The 15286-nt window shown below is 38.5% G+C and overlaps 1 protein-coding gene across 1 annotated transcript; it reads right to left on the bottom strand.

Moving 5' to 3' along the window:
- Nucleotides 1-1569: 1569 nt before the first annotated feature.
- Nucleotides 1570-3314, bottom strand: LOC143859632 (protein kinase PINOID 2-like). Its single transcript, XM_077370291.1, has 2 exons — nt 2719-3314; nt 1570-2548 (listed from the first exon to the last, which is right to left on the bottom strand). Exons 1-2 carry the CDS (start codon nt 3312-3314, stop codon nt 1696-1698), a joined length of 1449 nt encoding a protein of 482 aa, XP_077226406.1. The 3' UTR covers nt 1570-1695.
- Nucleotides 3315-15286: the final 11972 nt, after the last annotated feature.

The following is a 15286-nucleotide window of genomic DNA, read 5'->3' as shown; positions in this document are numbered from 1 at the left end:
GCAGTCAATGAAGTCCACCTTTTTAAAATATTTTCCATGTGGGAAATGTCTGTTTGGCAATGTCAGTGTTTAAGTCACATAAATTCATTTTTATAATTTTGAAGGGTGTTTTTTGAAGTTCGTCAATGAAGTATATTGTGACCGGTTGCGTCAGGAATGTCAAATAAGTGACCACTATGGATGGAATTAAGAATTACTGACTATCAATCACACTCACACCACATAAATTTCTAAAATTTTGAATTAGGGCAGGGGTTGACTATCAATCCCTGAAGCCTGTTGATCGGCATCGATTCATGTAATAAGCATTATTATCCTTATTTTGATAATGACACATAACTCACCTTTTCTTTTCTAATAAGATTCATGCAAAAAACTTTTCCATGAATTGAAAGAAATGTTCCATCTTGGGTGGGGGGTGGCATGTATTGTAATGAGAGTTAAATAAAACAATTTTAATTCATAGAATTGGATTTAATAATGTTTGGGCCAAAAGTTATAATGGTCCTCGATCTCCAGTTAGAAAGAGGGTGGGGGGGGGGTATGTTAATAATGGTCCCCTCTGATGATTCGCCCAGACTGGAAAGCCCGCGTGCGCTTCTGAAACTGACACCACAATCATGAAATGACGAAAATGCCCTCGCCTTTCCCTCTCTTATTCCTTCCCTCCAACCATCATACCATCCTCTACTGTCATTGCAAAATACCTGATACCGATACCAAATATAGAGGCCTAATAATTCAAGCATAAATGATGTCCGCACGCCCTTCTTTTGATAAAGATACTCCACACTTTATTAACTTCTTTTCCAAGTGTAATTTCATTATTGAAATAAGGGAGTGGGCATAATAAATTTCCTAATTCTAATGCTATATTAGAAACCAAATACTGTAATTTCTTTTTGGGAGATGATATTTACAACCCTTTCGTTCGTCGTTTCTGAAAATGAAGCTGTTTAAACAAGATAAAGAGGGCGTGTGACTATCATTTGCCCATAGAAATGCTTTTTATCTTTTCCATTTTTGTAGTGAAGTGAGAGGACATGTATTCATTCATGAGACCAAAGTATAAATGGTAAATGATAACCGGATTCTCACGTTTTGATAATGGCAGTCCTCTCTACATTCTACGTGCACTGCCCTGATTTATTGCTGAAGGTTGTTACAATCCATATAAACCTATCAAACACGGGGCCGGGATTGCATTATTAAAACAAGGGAGTGCAGATACTACTACTCCAGATATGGTTATTGAGAGAAGAGGTGGCAGATACTATCTTTTTCTCTTCTCGTTTATTTTTTCATTAGTGACAACGGCAGAGAGCACATGTACACCGCGTTCTTTACAGTCATCACATGAACTTTCAAGCAAAAAGGAAAAGAGGATAGTGATGGATCTTCTTCTTTTCTTTCACTACCTAAATTAGAGACACAAGAAGAGGTGGAATAGACTGATCTGATTTTCAGTTTTTTTTTTTTCTTTCTGTATTAATAACAAGTGAAGAATGCCATCGATTATTCAACTACCCAAATGAGAAGAGAATAAAAAAAAATCATACAAGAATGAAGTGAATAAAACTTTTATCCCGGATTTTTCTATTCCATTAGTGAGAGAAGAGAAGCGAAGAGAGTAAAGTTAATTACATCCCTTTAGTGTCATCACATGAAATTTGCCCCGTAAATATTTGTTTACAGTTAGAAGTAGTCAAAGTCCTGCTGAGGAATCTGATATGTTGCATCTCTATCTTTCTTGTTTAGCTTTGGAAAAGGGGCTCCCCTAATCTTCTCTAAATCTTTGGGCACCTCAGGAGGCCTCACAGATCTAATCAAAGCCCAATTCACACCCTTAAAGAACCTATGCCTTTTGATCTCAACGGAACCTTTCAAGCTCCCTATCCTCTTCTTAGGATTCTTCACCAAAAGCTTGCTTATGAGGTCTTGAGCCATCACCATCTCTTCGAAATCCTTACTGTTTACAAAAATCCTAGGGAAGTTCAAAGGCTGTTTAATGATGTTAATGAGTGTCTTCTCATTATTTTCACCTTTGAATGGTGTTGTCCCATACAAGAGCTCAAACAAGAACACCCCTAGAGTCCACCAATCCACAGCACTCCCATGGCCTGACCCCGAGATCACCTCCGGTGCCAGGTACTCGTGTGTGCCCACGAAAGACTTAGATCGGGCATTCACGGGTTCGGCCACCAATTCTGGGTCAGGCTCGGGCAATTCACTCTTGATTGCCTGCATCTTCACTTTCTTAAACGTCTTACTTGCATCTTTAGATGTTGAAAAGCATGAGAGTACGGGTTGTAGGGGTGCGGCGCATGAGGAGGCTGAACCCTTCTTGATGTTCTTCTCCATGGCCTTGGGGTCAGGCATGGGTCTTAGGAGCTTTGGGACAACATCGCATTTGAGGGAGAGATCAAAGTCGGAGAGCATGATGTGGCCATCTTCTCTAACAAGCACATTCTCGGGCTTCAGATCTCTATAAACTATTCCCATCATATGGAGGTACTCCAGAGCTAAGAGAATCTCCGCGGCATAGAATCTATCATATATCACATATAAGTAAAAGTCATTTCAATTCTATTATAATAAATTTAAAAAAAAACAAATTAATAGTACAATTTTGAAATTAATTTAAGAAGTCGAGAGAAAGTAAAATAAAAGAGGGACAACTGTAAACATCCAATATAGCTAAGCTAATGAGAGACTTACTTAGCTGAAGAAACATTAAAGCGTTTCCGTTGTTGGCGTTGACGAACGGCGTGTAAGTCACCACCGGGGCAAAACTCCATGACAAGACAAGAATAGCGAGAAGCATCAAATTGGGCATAAAGGGTTGGTAAGAAAGGGTGATCAAGCATGCCCAAGATCTCCTTCTCCATCTCCGCCCTCTGTAGTTTATTCCTAAACGCAAGTGCTTCTCTATCAACCACCTTCATGGCATACAAGCACTTAGGCAACCCGACAATGGGATTCCTAAGGCGACACAGGTAGACATTTCCGAGATCTCCACTTCCAAGCCTGCGAAGGAGCTGGAATTGGTCGAGTCCAACTCGACCGTTGTCAAACCGAAGTCGCCTCATGGCCTCCCATGGGGCTTGGTTAGCCTTGTGTGGTTTGTTACTACCGCATGAACCGAGTAGACTTTCGGCATAGGAGGAGGAGCAGACGGAGATGGAACTGGAGCTGCTGAAGCTGACATCGCTTATCCAGCCATGACCGGAATCCCTTGTGGCGGTGATCGAAGAACAGCTACTATCGTAGTAGTCTGATTCTTCACGACTCGTTCCCATGTTTGTGTGTGACATATATGTAACTATGCCATTCTCAATCCTTAATGTATATATATAGACAGGCATTGCTCCGATCTACTGCCAAACTCTCATTTAACTACTATCAAAGAAAATGCCACCACAATCCTTTAATATTACATCGATGCCACTCAAATTGGGCTACATGGAAAGTGTTTGTAAGTTCTGAAAATATCCAAATTACCACCTCTCCCATGTTCGTTCACTCATTTTCTATGGAAAAAAAAAAATCAGAGTATAAAGTTTTCTGTGTTTTAATGAAAATTGCAAATCTCCGGAATTTCTTTTTCAATGATTTTTTTCTCTCTAAACAACCCTTAACTCTACACAACGCAATATTAATTATGCCCATTTGTTTTCAATTATGAGAACCGCTTGTGACTCCAAAACCTATTAGTGGACTCAAATTTACGTAATTTTGATTCCAATAATAGGTTTTGGACACACAATTAGTTGTTATAATCTTAAATGAACAAGGCCTTAATTTTGAGTCTAATAATCGGTTTTTGACTCACTACCGGGACTCAAAATCTAAAATAAACAGGGCCGGCTACTCCTTTTGGTTGCCAGTTAGATTTTTGTCCCAGGCAGTTTTAGCAAAATTTTGGTCCCATCCCATGTTTGGTTGCCTTTTAGCACTAGGTTTTTTTTAAGGATCAATTACCAATGGGGGACAAAAATTAGGTGGAATTATCAACAAGACCCATGCTTTTCAGAAATTATCAACGAGGGACAAAAGAGGTATTGTCATTAAAAGCTGGACAAAAATGCCCTTTTCTTAAGCAACATGTTTTGCTTTTCCACTTTTCCCTCTTCTCTCATCTTTCCCTTTTTTTTTTTTTGCTTTTTCATTTTCAACTTTGTTTTTTTTTTCAGTCATCTTCTTCATCATTTAGCTATCATTGGAGGTGGGAAAACACGAAAATTTGAAACGTGAGTTCATTCCCATCTATCTCTCAATATCTAGGTTTTGTTTTTCATTTGTTTTAGGGTATTGCATTCTCCTTCTCCCTTTCAATGGAGGATGAGGAAGATGAATCGTACGGTAGAAAGAAAAAAACGTGAAAATGAACGAGTGAAAAAAAATAGAAAGTAAAAACATGTTCATAAGGGATTTGATAAGCCCATTCGGAATTTGGTAACCCCATATTGATACTGGATAACCCCAACTCCAGAGACTTGAAAACCCCCTTCCAAAACTCCAGTACCCTTGGGCAATTTTAAGGGACTTGATAAGCCCATTCGAAATTTGGTAACCCCATTTTGATACTAGATAACCCCAACTCCAGAGACTTGAAAACCCCCCTTTCAAAACTCCAGTACCCTTGGGCAATTTTAAGGGACTTGATAAGCCCATTTGTAAATTGGTAACCTCATTTTGATACTAGATAACCCCAATCCCAAATACTTGAAAACCCCTTTCCAAAACTCTAGTGCCCTCGGCCAATTTTCAGGGACTTGATGAGCCCATTCGGATATTGGTAACCCCATTTTGATACTTGATAACCCCAATCCTAGAGACTTGAAAACCTCCTTCCAAAACTCCAGTACCCTCGGCCAATTTTCAAGGACTTGATAAGCCCATTCAGAAATTGGTAACCCCATTTTTGATACTAGATAACCCCAATGCCAGAGACTTGAAAACCCCCTTCCAAAACTCTAGTACCCTTGGCCAATTTTCAGGGACTTGATCACCCCATTCGGAAATTAGTAACCCCATTCCTTATACTAGATAACCCCATTCCTAGAGACTTGAAAACCCTGTTCCAAAACTCCAGTACTCTCTGCCAATTTTCAAGCACTTGATAAGCCCAGTCGGAAATTGGTAACCCTACTTTTGAGAGTTACTAACCCCCTTCCGAGAGTTGATAAACCCCTTATGCTACAAAACCCTCTGCTTATAGTAACTCTTCTAATGACATTACAATTCTGCTCATGATAGAAATAACAAAAGAAATGGATGTTGTTTTCATTAAATGTGCTTCAAGTATTACATCCCAATTTGTGTATTACAAAAAAAAAAAAAATTTAAGTAAATAAAAAAATGTGTAGCCATCCATTCATGTATTACATCAACTTTTTATTATACAACCACTTGTCTTCCAAAAAAGTGAGTGAAGCCATCCATGCATTATCTCCAGAACTCACCCTAAAAAAAAAAAGCTTAAACCCTAAACAAGATAAATCAGAAACAGAAGAATGAAAAATAGTGTAAAACCCTAAAAAAAAAAAAAAAAAAAAAAACCTAAATACAAAGAGATAGATGGTAAGAACTCAACATTCAAGTTTTCAAAATTTGCCAACAACAATGGTGGCTGAACAAGGAGGAAGATGACTGGTAGGGTAAAAAATAAAAAAAAATTGATATTGGAAAAGTAAAAGAAGAGGGAAGAAGGAAAAACCAAGGTCAAAACGTATTGTAAATGTCAAAGGGCATTTTCGTCCAGCTTTTACTGACAAGACCTCTTTTGTCCCCCATTGATAATTTTTGAAAAGCATGGATCCTGTTGATAATTCTGCCTAATGTTTGTCCCCCATTGGTAATTGGTCCTTTTTTTAATCCCACTCTTGTAATGATTGCTTGTGTGGTGAATTTTTTAATCCCACTTTTGTAATGATTGCCTTTTCATCCCATGCCAAAATAATCCCAGGAACCAAAAATAAGCTTGAGAAATTTTTTTTAGAAATTTTTTTTTCTTCCCAACAGTTCAAGCAACCAAACAAAGTTTTTTTTTTTCCCCACCATAGTCCGGTCAACTAAACATGGGTTTTTTATTTTACCGAGATACTTCTAGGACTTCTTTTTTTCCCACCAATCTCCTGGGATTTTTTTTCTCCCACATAAATCCCAGGAACAAAAAAAAAACCCAGCAACCAAACGGAGAATTTAGTAAAATAAGGGAATTAGTGAGGATATATTCAACCCCTTTCTTCCCAGGCCACTCGCCTCTAGTTTATTCATGGCGGCCCAGGGATGAATAATTTCAGTTATCCTTTTTAAGAAAACATGGGAGACTTTGGAGTGGGTAATTTGGTCATTTTGACATAAATTTTCGTAGTAACGAGCATCTTGGTGGCATTAAACGGCGGAAATAGCTCCTTTTTTTTCTTCTTATTATATGTAGTATGGTTCCCTGCACCTGGATTAGGCTTCTTGGAATTTGAATGATGCTGTAGTAATTGTAGCGACGCTGTAGAAAGTAGTGGTGCATGCACCACCCGTGCCATATTAATTTCCCACCTCTGTTGTAAAATTAATGACCAAAATACCCATGTTTAATGGTTGCATTTTTAAAACAAGAACAAATTGCCAATGGAGGAAATCAAAATACGAGAATCGCCAACGGGAGACACTTTTGAAAAATTGTTAGAGAGGGACAAAGTGGGGGCAATCAAGTCTCTAAAAGGGGGTTATCAACCCTCTAAATGGGGTTATCAAAATCTCAAAAGGGGGTTGTCAACCCTCTTTAACAATTTTTCAAAAGTGTGTCCCAGTTGGCAACTCTCGCATTTTGATGTCACCCATTGGGAATTTTTCCTTAGAACAAATGCGCCATTACCGTTGATATGACGACCGGAATCTCTCCCTCCACCCGATCAATACAATGTTGCAAAGTTTGCGTTAGATTTTGAACCCATTTTCTTTTCTGGAGTCTGGCAGACCACGCTTCACCAGATGGCCAGTCCATTACTTTCTGCCCGATTATCGTCCCATCTCAAACTGGCTATTGCTACGAAATTTTATTCCGCTTGTAGGGTTATTTTGATCATTTTGTTCAAAGCAACAAAGTAGCCCCGACTACCGAGTTTAAATGTGCGGCTTATGCATGCACACCTGCCGATTTTAACACATGTGTTCACAGGATGCTGCCACGTGTGTCTTGGCTAGTAAGCCCGAGAAATGGTTAATTCAAAAACAATTCAGAAACCATGAAGTGTTTGATAATTGGAGACAATCTCGCCATCCATCTGACGATGAACATAAACGACTTATTGATTTTCAAATTAAGTAATGGAATTGCTCTTACACAAACAAAATTTTCAATTTTCTAATTCTTTTCGGTATTTTAGTATTTTTTACGAGTATTTTTTTGCAACGTGAATGATTATGTGTCTGATGATGGTGGCAGTTCTACCAGCTATGCAGACATGTACAAGAATTTCAAGGGTTTAATTGAGCATTTGGATTCAGGAATTCTCAGTAAACTGGATAGTACAACAAGGGGCAAGAAACTTGATACAACCTCCAGGTAGTTTTAAAGTTTTTTGTTCTAGAAATTAGTTGAGTGTTGATATTTTTGTGTTTGGTGTTTCTGAAGAGCATGGCGCGGGAAGGAGCTTGCCAAGGACAACTTTAGGGTTCACAATTAGAGGTGTATAGTCAATTGCGTTGTCTATGAGAGAGGCTAATGGAGACAATCCAGGTACTCTTGCCACATTAATCACAAAAGATGAGTCAAGTTTACACCGTCTTTTTGTTTCATTTCACGCTTCGCAACATGGTTTCAATCATGGTTGCCATGCTCTCCTCCTCCTCAACAAGATATGTTTGAATAAATATACGGGGATATTGTTTGCCGCAAATGCGGTAGATGGAGATGATGATATTTTTCCAGCTGCCTTCGTTGTAGTAGAGGCCGAGACATCTTATAGTTGGAATTGGTTTCTGGTTCAGTTGAAACCCAAAGTATCAATTGCTCGCCCCATGGCATTTGTGTCTAATAAACATAATGGTATGAGTGAGGCCATGCGACGGGTATTTGGAGGGAGTTATCATTGGCATTGTCTACATAACCTTATGGAGGACTTTAAGGACTTAATGGGGTCACACATGATCGTTGATGAGTTTAAATGTGCGGCTTACGCATGCACAACTGCCGATTTTAACGCATGTGTTGATAGAATAAAAAATATTTCACAGGAAGCTTTCGCGTGGGTCTTGGCTACTAAGCCCGAGGAATGGTCAATTCAAAAATAATTCAGAAACCATGAAGTGTTTGATAATTGGAGAGAATCTTGTTGGGTATATAATATAACCCATGTATGTTCTAATATAAGCCCAATAAGATAATGGACCGGTGTAGTGGGCCTTTTTGGGCTAGAGCCCACTAACCTATTAAAACCCTAGTGTATCTAATATATATATAGGGGCTGGAGGCAACAAACTTGGTATTCCAAATTAGATACCTTGGGTGTAATGCTTCAAGCAACCTTGCTTGACCTAATTTCCTCTAACAATCTTGAAGCATTAAGAGGAAAAAGCCCTAATGGTCTTTCGTTTTTGGACGTGAGTTTCTTCTAAAAACCATCTCGTTTTTGGATCGTCTGCCTCTTAAATAAAAAAGGACGAAGTCGGTTCCTTTCTCAATCAAATTCGTTGAATCGATTTTTTGAGCGTGGATTTCTACTGGTCAAAGAATCGATTTGGGCGTGCCTCTCTTGTGAAACAACTGTTTCGATTTGGGTTTGGTTTCAACTTCTAAAACTTACTCTGATTGGGAATTCTACACACACAGAGACGTGTGCCTCTCTCAAACGCTCTACAGTTTTAGCCGTCTCTATCTTGTTCGGATTCTTGGGCGTCTCTCTTGGAATCAAGATTTGGGCGTGATTTTCCTCTAACAAGGAAAAAACGATTTGGGTGTATTCATAATCGGAGTTTCTGAGATTGTCTCTTTCTCTTTCGTTTGATCAAACCCCAAAATCTATTTTTGTCCGAGCTTCAACGGAGACTACGACTGTGGGAGAAATCGATACAAGGAGGAAAGTAGCCTTGGAATCTCGCTCAATCTCTTAGATTGGGTTTACGGTTTTGGAAGGGATCTCTCCACCCTGATTCACAGTTTTTGAAGGGAGTGGATATTGACTCGATTCTTGGAATCGCTCTTGAATTGGGTTCTTGGAGGCTTCGTTATTCACTTCTCTGCAATATTTGGTGGTGGTCTGGGGATTTTTGAACCCTCGATCTTGCTCAGAATCTATTCTTTGGTTGTGAATTTCCTTCCAACAGCAACTCAAATTAAACCCTCTTGGGTTCCTTCTCTTATCGTTTGACATGGGTTTCTTCTCAAAACGTGAGATGTGGGTTCCAATGCGGGTTTCTGCAAATACTCTCTCCAGGCCGTAGATCACTCGGAATTTGGGGGTTTTCTCACGGCTCGGATTGTTGCTCATATTGGGGGTTTACTCACGGCAGTTGGTGTTTTTGCCGCAGGGCTATTTCTGGCAAGAAATCTGGACAAGATTTGCAAGATAACAGCTTTGTAAATCGCGGGTTATACAGAAGGCCAATCTGTTTTGGGATTTGCAACTGGTTCTAGACCAGTTCTTGCCAACTAGTTTTACCGACAATTGGATAGTCTGAACAACCCTCGCCTCGGGTTTCGCCTTGGCTGGTTCTTTGTTCTTGGTTCACCCCCTGTAAATCCCAATAAGTTGGGTTTGGGTTTTTCCCTTGATGGTAATATCTTGTTGTTGGGCTTCATCTTGGATATCTCGAATTCGAGTTTGGATTTGGTTCGCGACTTAGTTGTTCTTATTTGGTTATCGCGCTTCGCAAATCAGGTGCACTCTTTCCATATTTTATTTTGGTAAATTAGACTAAAATGGACAAGACTGCAATTCCCTTTGAGATGGTCAAACGTTAATCGTTTGGACACACCATATAAGGAAGCTACTATGTTGGTAGATAAGGCTGAGCCTAAAAGTTTCACTGCCATGTTGAAAATAAAATAAAAATAAGGCCAGTACTTCTTCAAATTTGTGGTCGAATACAGAAGCCATTTGTCATGCTTACAACTCAAAGAAAATTTTCCCTGGTGTTATCGAAGTAAAGGAGACTGGTACAGTGGCTAGTGGAGCAGACATGGAGGTCACTCACACTGGTACTGTGAACTTGGCCATTTCTTCAGGTAAACAACTAACTTTATAAGATGTTAAAGTAGTTACTATTATTTTGGTATATGCACTTCATTTATATGTGGTAGAGTACCCAAGAATTTTGGTGAGGACTTTGTGACCTACCCTTTGGAGAATGATCCATCATCCTATCAGGAAGTAAAGAGATCTAGGGACTCTTTGTTATTGGCAGAAGCCATTCATGATGGAATGAGCTCTCTATTAGAAAATCTAACTTGACAGCTAGTCGATTTGTCAAAAAGGGCTAAGACTATGGGCTGTAAGTAGATATTTGTATGTGCTTATACAAAATTTTGTTATGGTCTTAATCAAACACCTAAATTGTGACATCAAAAATTTGACAAAGTAGTAACGAGCTTGGATTTTCTAATCAATTACTCGGATAAATGCCTTTACTATCGTTTTGTGTCGAATAAGGTCATGATTATTTGCTTGTATATAGATGTTTATTCTTGTTTCCAATATCTTTCTCTGGTGAGTAGTGTGAAACTAACATTGGGTAAAGAATTCGACATGAAATACCTGGGTGTTGTTGACACAATTCTTGGTATGAAAGTAAGTTTTGACAGGCAAGGGATTTCCCTTAGCCAAGCCCATTATCTTGAAAAACTACTTTCTTTATGTGTTGCACTGGACCAGACATAGCCTTTATAGTTGGCATGCTGAGTCATTTGACTAGCACTCCTGGCCATGAGCATAGAAATGCCCTTATGAGGCTGATGAGATACCTTTCGGGTACTCAAGAGTATGCTCTGAACTACGGTGGCCATCCACTTATTGTGGAAATTTATTCTGATGAATCATGGGGCTCAGAATCAGATGACAACAAATTTATTGTTGTTGTGTGGAAGTCGAATTGGAACTTTATGCCCTAACTTCAGCTATAGATGAAAGCTAAGGGATAAAGAATCTGATTATGGTTATGGCATTCCACTGACCCGATTAAAGATTAGTTCTTTAGTGGGTTAAGGATTAGTTCCTTATGTGTGTTATGTGATAATCAAGCTACAACAATGGTTGTGAAGAACTCACTCTTTAATGGTAAGAGGAGACATCTTAGGCTGCAACAGGCCATATGCTGAATTATCTCAAGAACACGGGATTATCACTTTGATTGATACGAAATCGAAGGATAATAGGCCGAAGCTCTCACAACAGGGACTGACCAAAGATATAGCGGCTGGAGGCAACAAACTTGGTATTCCAAATTAGATACCTTGGGTGTAATGCTTCAAGCAACCTTGCTTGACCTAATTTCCTCTAACAAATCTCGCCATCGATGTGCTGCCATCTGGCGATGAACAGAAGTGACTTATTGATCTACAAATTAAGTAATGGATTTGCTCTGAAACAACAACAAAAAATTAATTTTCTAATTCTTTTGGCTATTTTAGTTTTTTTTTTTTTGCAAAATTAACGGGTACTTTTTTGCAGCGTGAACGATTATGTGTCTGATGATGGTGGCAGTTCTACCAGCTATGCAGACATGTACAAGAATTTCCAAGGTCTAATTGAGCATTTCGATTCAGGAATTCTCAGTAAACCGGATAGTACAACAAGGGCAAGAAACTTGATACAACCTCCAGCTAGTTTTAAAGTTTTTTGTTCTAGAAATTAGTTGAGTCTTGATATTTTGTGTTTGGTGTTTCTTGCGCGGGAAGGAGCTTGCCAAGGAACAACTTCAGGGTTCACAATTAGAGGTGTACAGTCAACTGCCTTGGCTGTGTGAGAGGATAATGGAGACAAATCCAGGTAGTCTTGCCACATTAATCACAACAGATGAGTCAAGGTTTCACCGTATTTTTGTTTCATTTCACGCTTCGCAACATGGTTTCAATCATGGTTGTCGCCCTTTCCTCCTCAACAAGATATGTTTGAATAAATATCGAGGGATATTGTTTGCCGTAAATGCGGTGGATGGAGATGATTGTATTTTTCCAGCAGCCTTCGCTGTAGTAGAGGCCGAGACTTCTGATAGTTGGAATTGGTTTCTAGTTCAGTTGAAATCTGTAGTATCAATTGCTCGCCCCATAATATTTGTGTCTAATAAACATAATGGTATGAGTGAGGCCGTGCCACGGGTAATAAATCACAGCCAACTTAATAAGGGGAAAAAATGAAACCCTAGATGTGTAAAGGCTTCCCAACAGTGAACATGAAACAATAAATCACAAAGGTAACTTAATAGAAGGAAAATAAAGGAAAATAAAAGTAAAAAAATGAAACCCTAGATGTAAAGGCTTCTCAACAGTGAAAATGAAACAAAAGATCTCACAGATAAATTAATAGAAGGAAAATAAAAGTAAAAAAAAAAAAGAAACATGACACCCTACCATACCTAAGACGATGGGGAACACGCTGGAAAAAATGACGACCTCCCCGGAATACGGTCAACGCTAGAGAAGAGAGGTTCGGATTAGCGCAGGAAACCGCCCCACACCAGAGAAAATGGGTTGAGATTCATGCTGGAGACCGCCTCACGCCGGAGAAGATGGGTTGTGGGTGGTTAAAAATGAAAAAGGAGAAAGTAAAGTGAAAAAGAAAGCTTATCAATAGTTAAAAACGAAGAGAAGTTAAAACGATGGGTTTTTTTGCCCTGAGGGGTATTTAAGTAAAAGGCTATGTTAGAAAAAGGTGTTTTGATCTCCGTTCACAAGGTTCCAAACGGGTGTCACCCATCCACAATTTTGTCATTTTCGTGTCAACCATTGACAATTTTTCCTTTTATTTTTACCACTATTTCAATGTACGTTAATGCTTCCTTGTCCCAATAACTAGGCATGTGAAACCATTTATAAAACTAAATAGAAAAAGTATATGGTATTGCTAGTGACACATGCCCCATGCGGTTGCACAACTGGCCAACGCAATATTGGGCCTGCTTGAGATACCCATTATATTTGGGATTAGCTAGGCAATTTCGCAAAAAAACATTTCCTGGCTCACTTTTACAAGGATAGAACAGCCACCTAGCAGCAGATTTTGTCCTATTCATTTATTTCATTTGAGGTGGCTTTTTCTCCTGAAAAAGTGGGCCGTGAAATCGCTTTTTGCAAAATTGCCTAGCAAATCCTTTGATATCTTTCTAAATTTTTATTTTCTCAATTAAATTTTGAATATTAGCTTAGTTGAATTGAAAATATAAGGAAAATTAATGATAGTGTGTTTGTTTGGGCAGTATTGGTAGATTGGGAAAGGATTGAAGTAGCAAGATCACATCGAATCTTCTCTAGTCTTTGGGTGGATTTGAATCCAGAGGACAGTCCTTGTCATTGTATTTTAATATATGTAGAGAGCATCGTTTCATCCTTTTCTCCCCTATCTCTCTGTCTCTTTCTCTGTAGATCTTATCATTCTCCCTTTTGGTTGCAATTCGAGCAACAGCCCCAACAAAGGTATTGGGAAACCCAAATCGCCATCACTTGCTCAGAGACACTTCTTCTTACCGCTGTTTCAAACACCCAATAGCCCATCTTTCAAATCATTCATTTGTATGAAAAATCGGTCACTAATGCCAATAATTTTTTCTGTCTTTGACGGTGGAAGTTAGTATAAGCTATGTAATAGCATTTAAATGGAAGTCATTTATTATGATCAGTAGATGCTTCTATTATCTTTATTCAAGGAACTGTATCATGCTTCTCAAAACAAATATAACTTGTCATTTCTCAGAAGGTGAGCTTCAAAATCCATAAAACTACAGGGTGAAGTTCAGCATGAACCCATATTACAATTTAAATCATAAACTAAAACAAGGAAGCAAATAAAGGAACAGATTCTGAGATGGAAATTTTCATCCCAACAATCATATCTAAACTACAGACTCCTCTTTCAATTATCTGCAGAAAGACTAGACAAACATGGCCCACCTGACACCCCACAACAAATATTAAGTAATAAAAAAACCCAAAAATGGTATCCTAACACGCATACAATATAAAAAAAAACATAAATTTCAGTGAAGGGCCCATTTCAAAGACCTTTATCAGCATCTACTCGAGAACTGTATTTAGTCAGTCTTCCTGCTTCATGATATATAGTATTTGTCTGAGAAGGCATCCATCATGGGCAGTTCCAAGCCATGGGGTCCAACACATTTATTTTCTTTTATTTTATTGATCATTTATATTTATTCTTTATTTTCTGATTAATATGTTTAATCATTCACGCACCTGCGAGCTCGTGACTGCTATTGTTGTTGAGGGAGCATGGAAAAATTAAGCAAAATCCGGGGTCCTTCGGATTTGGATGACTACGAGAGGATCACATAGAAATGCAGTAAAAAAATCATTGGGAAAAAAGCTTCATATTAACCAATATAAATAAGAACTGAACAGAATTATCAAGATCTGATAACAGTCTATAACATGAACAAAAAAAATAGGTGCTGGTCAAATGTTTCTTCACGTCATTTGCATATAGTTCTGGAACAATGTGGAGTTACCGGGGCCCAGAACAGCCAATAAAAGTCTTATTATCCGTGGGTATAACCTCCACCGGCATATGTCATATGATTTATTATCTGCCGCTTAATACGGCATCGGTGATGCCTTTACTGGCTGATAGTAGATGGCTGCTCTATAGTGCTATAGAAGGGTGCCTTATCGACGTAAGGGTATTTAGCCAGTTAAAGATGTATCGTTGGAGAAAATGAGTTGATCATGGAACTTCACTACTCCATGAATTACCCACTTTTTCCAAATACATAACCAGAGCATGGAATAATCAGTGGCCATACTTATCTCCTATTTTCCTGTTAAAACAAGTGGATGGATATAGAATCTCTTCCAATAAATTAAAGATATGTAAACAAACATATGCATTTTTATTTTTTTTTAAAGAAAACTTTGCTAAACTTTTCATTTGATTTGACACCATCAGCCAACGGTTTATGTAGTTGGCTATTGGTTGTTTGTTGAGATTTTTCTATTAATTTTTTTATAGATGGAATGGGAATAAAAAAAATTTGGGTTCTTAATTCAGCTAACAACTTGTCTAGTTGTTTGGGGACACAAATGTAAACAAAGCCAAAAAGAGTTAAGTTGGTTGAA

The sequence above is a fragment of the Tasmannia lanceolata genome, unplaced genomic scaffold (assembly GCF_043159265.1).
Source record: "Tasmannia lanceolata isolate RefF3 unplaced genomic scaffold, GAP_Taslan_0.1 ptg000003l, whole genome shotgun sequence".
In the NCBI taxonomy this organism is placed as follows: domain Eukaryota; kingdom Viridiplantae; phylum Streptophyta; class Magnoliopsida; order Canellales; family Winteraceae; genus Tasmannia; species Tasmannia lanceolata.
The sequence above is the reverse complement of the archived record's forward strand: the minus strand, read 5'-3'. Positions and strand labels throughout refer to the sequence as shown.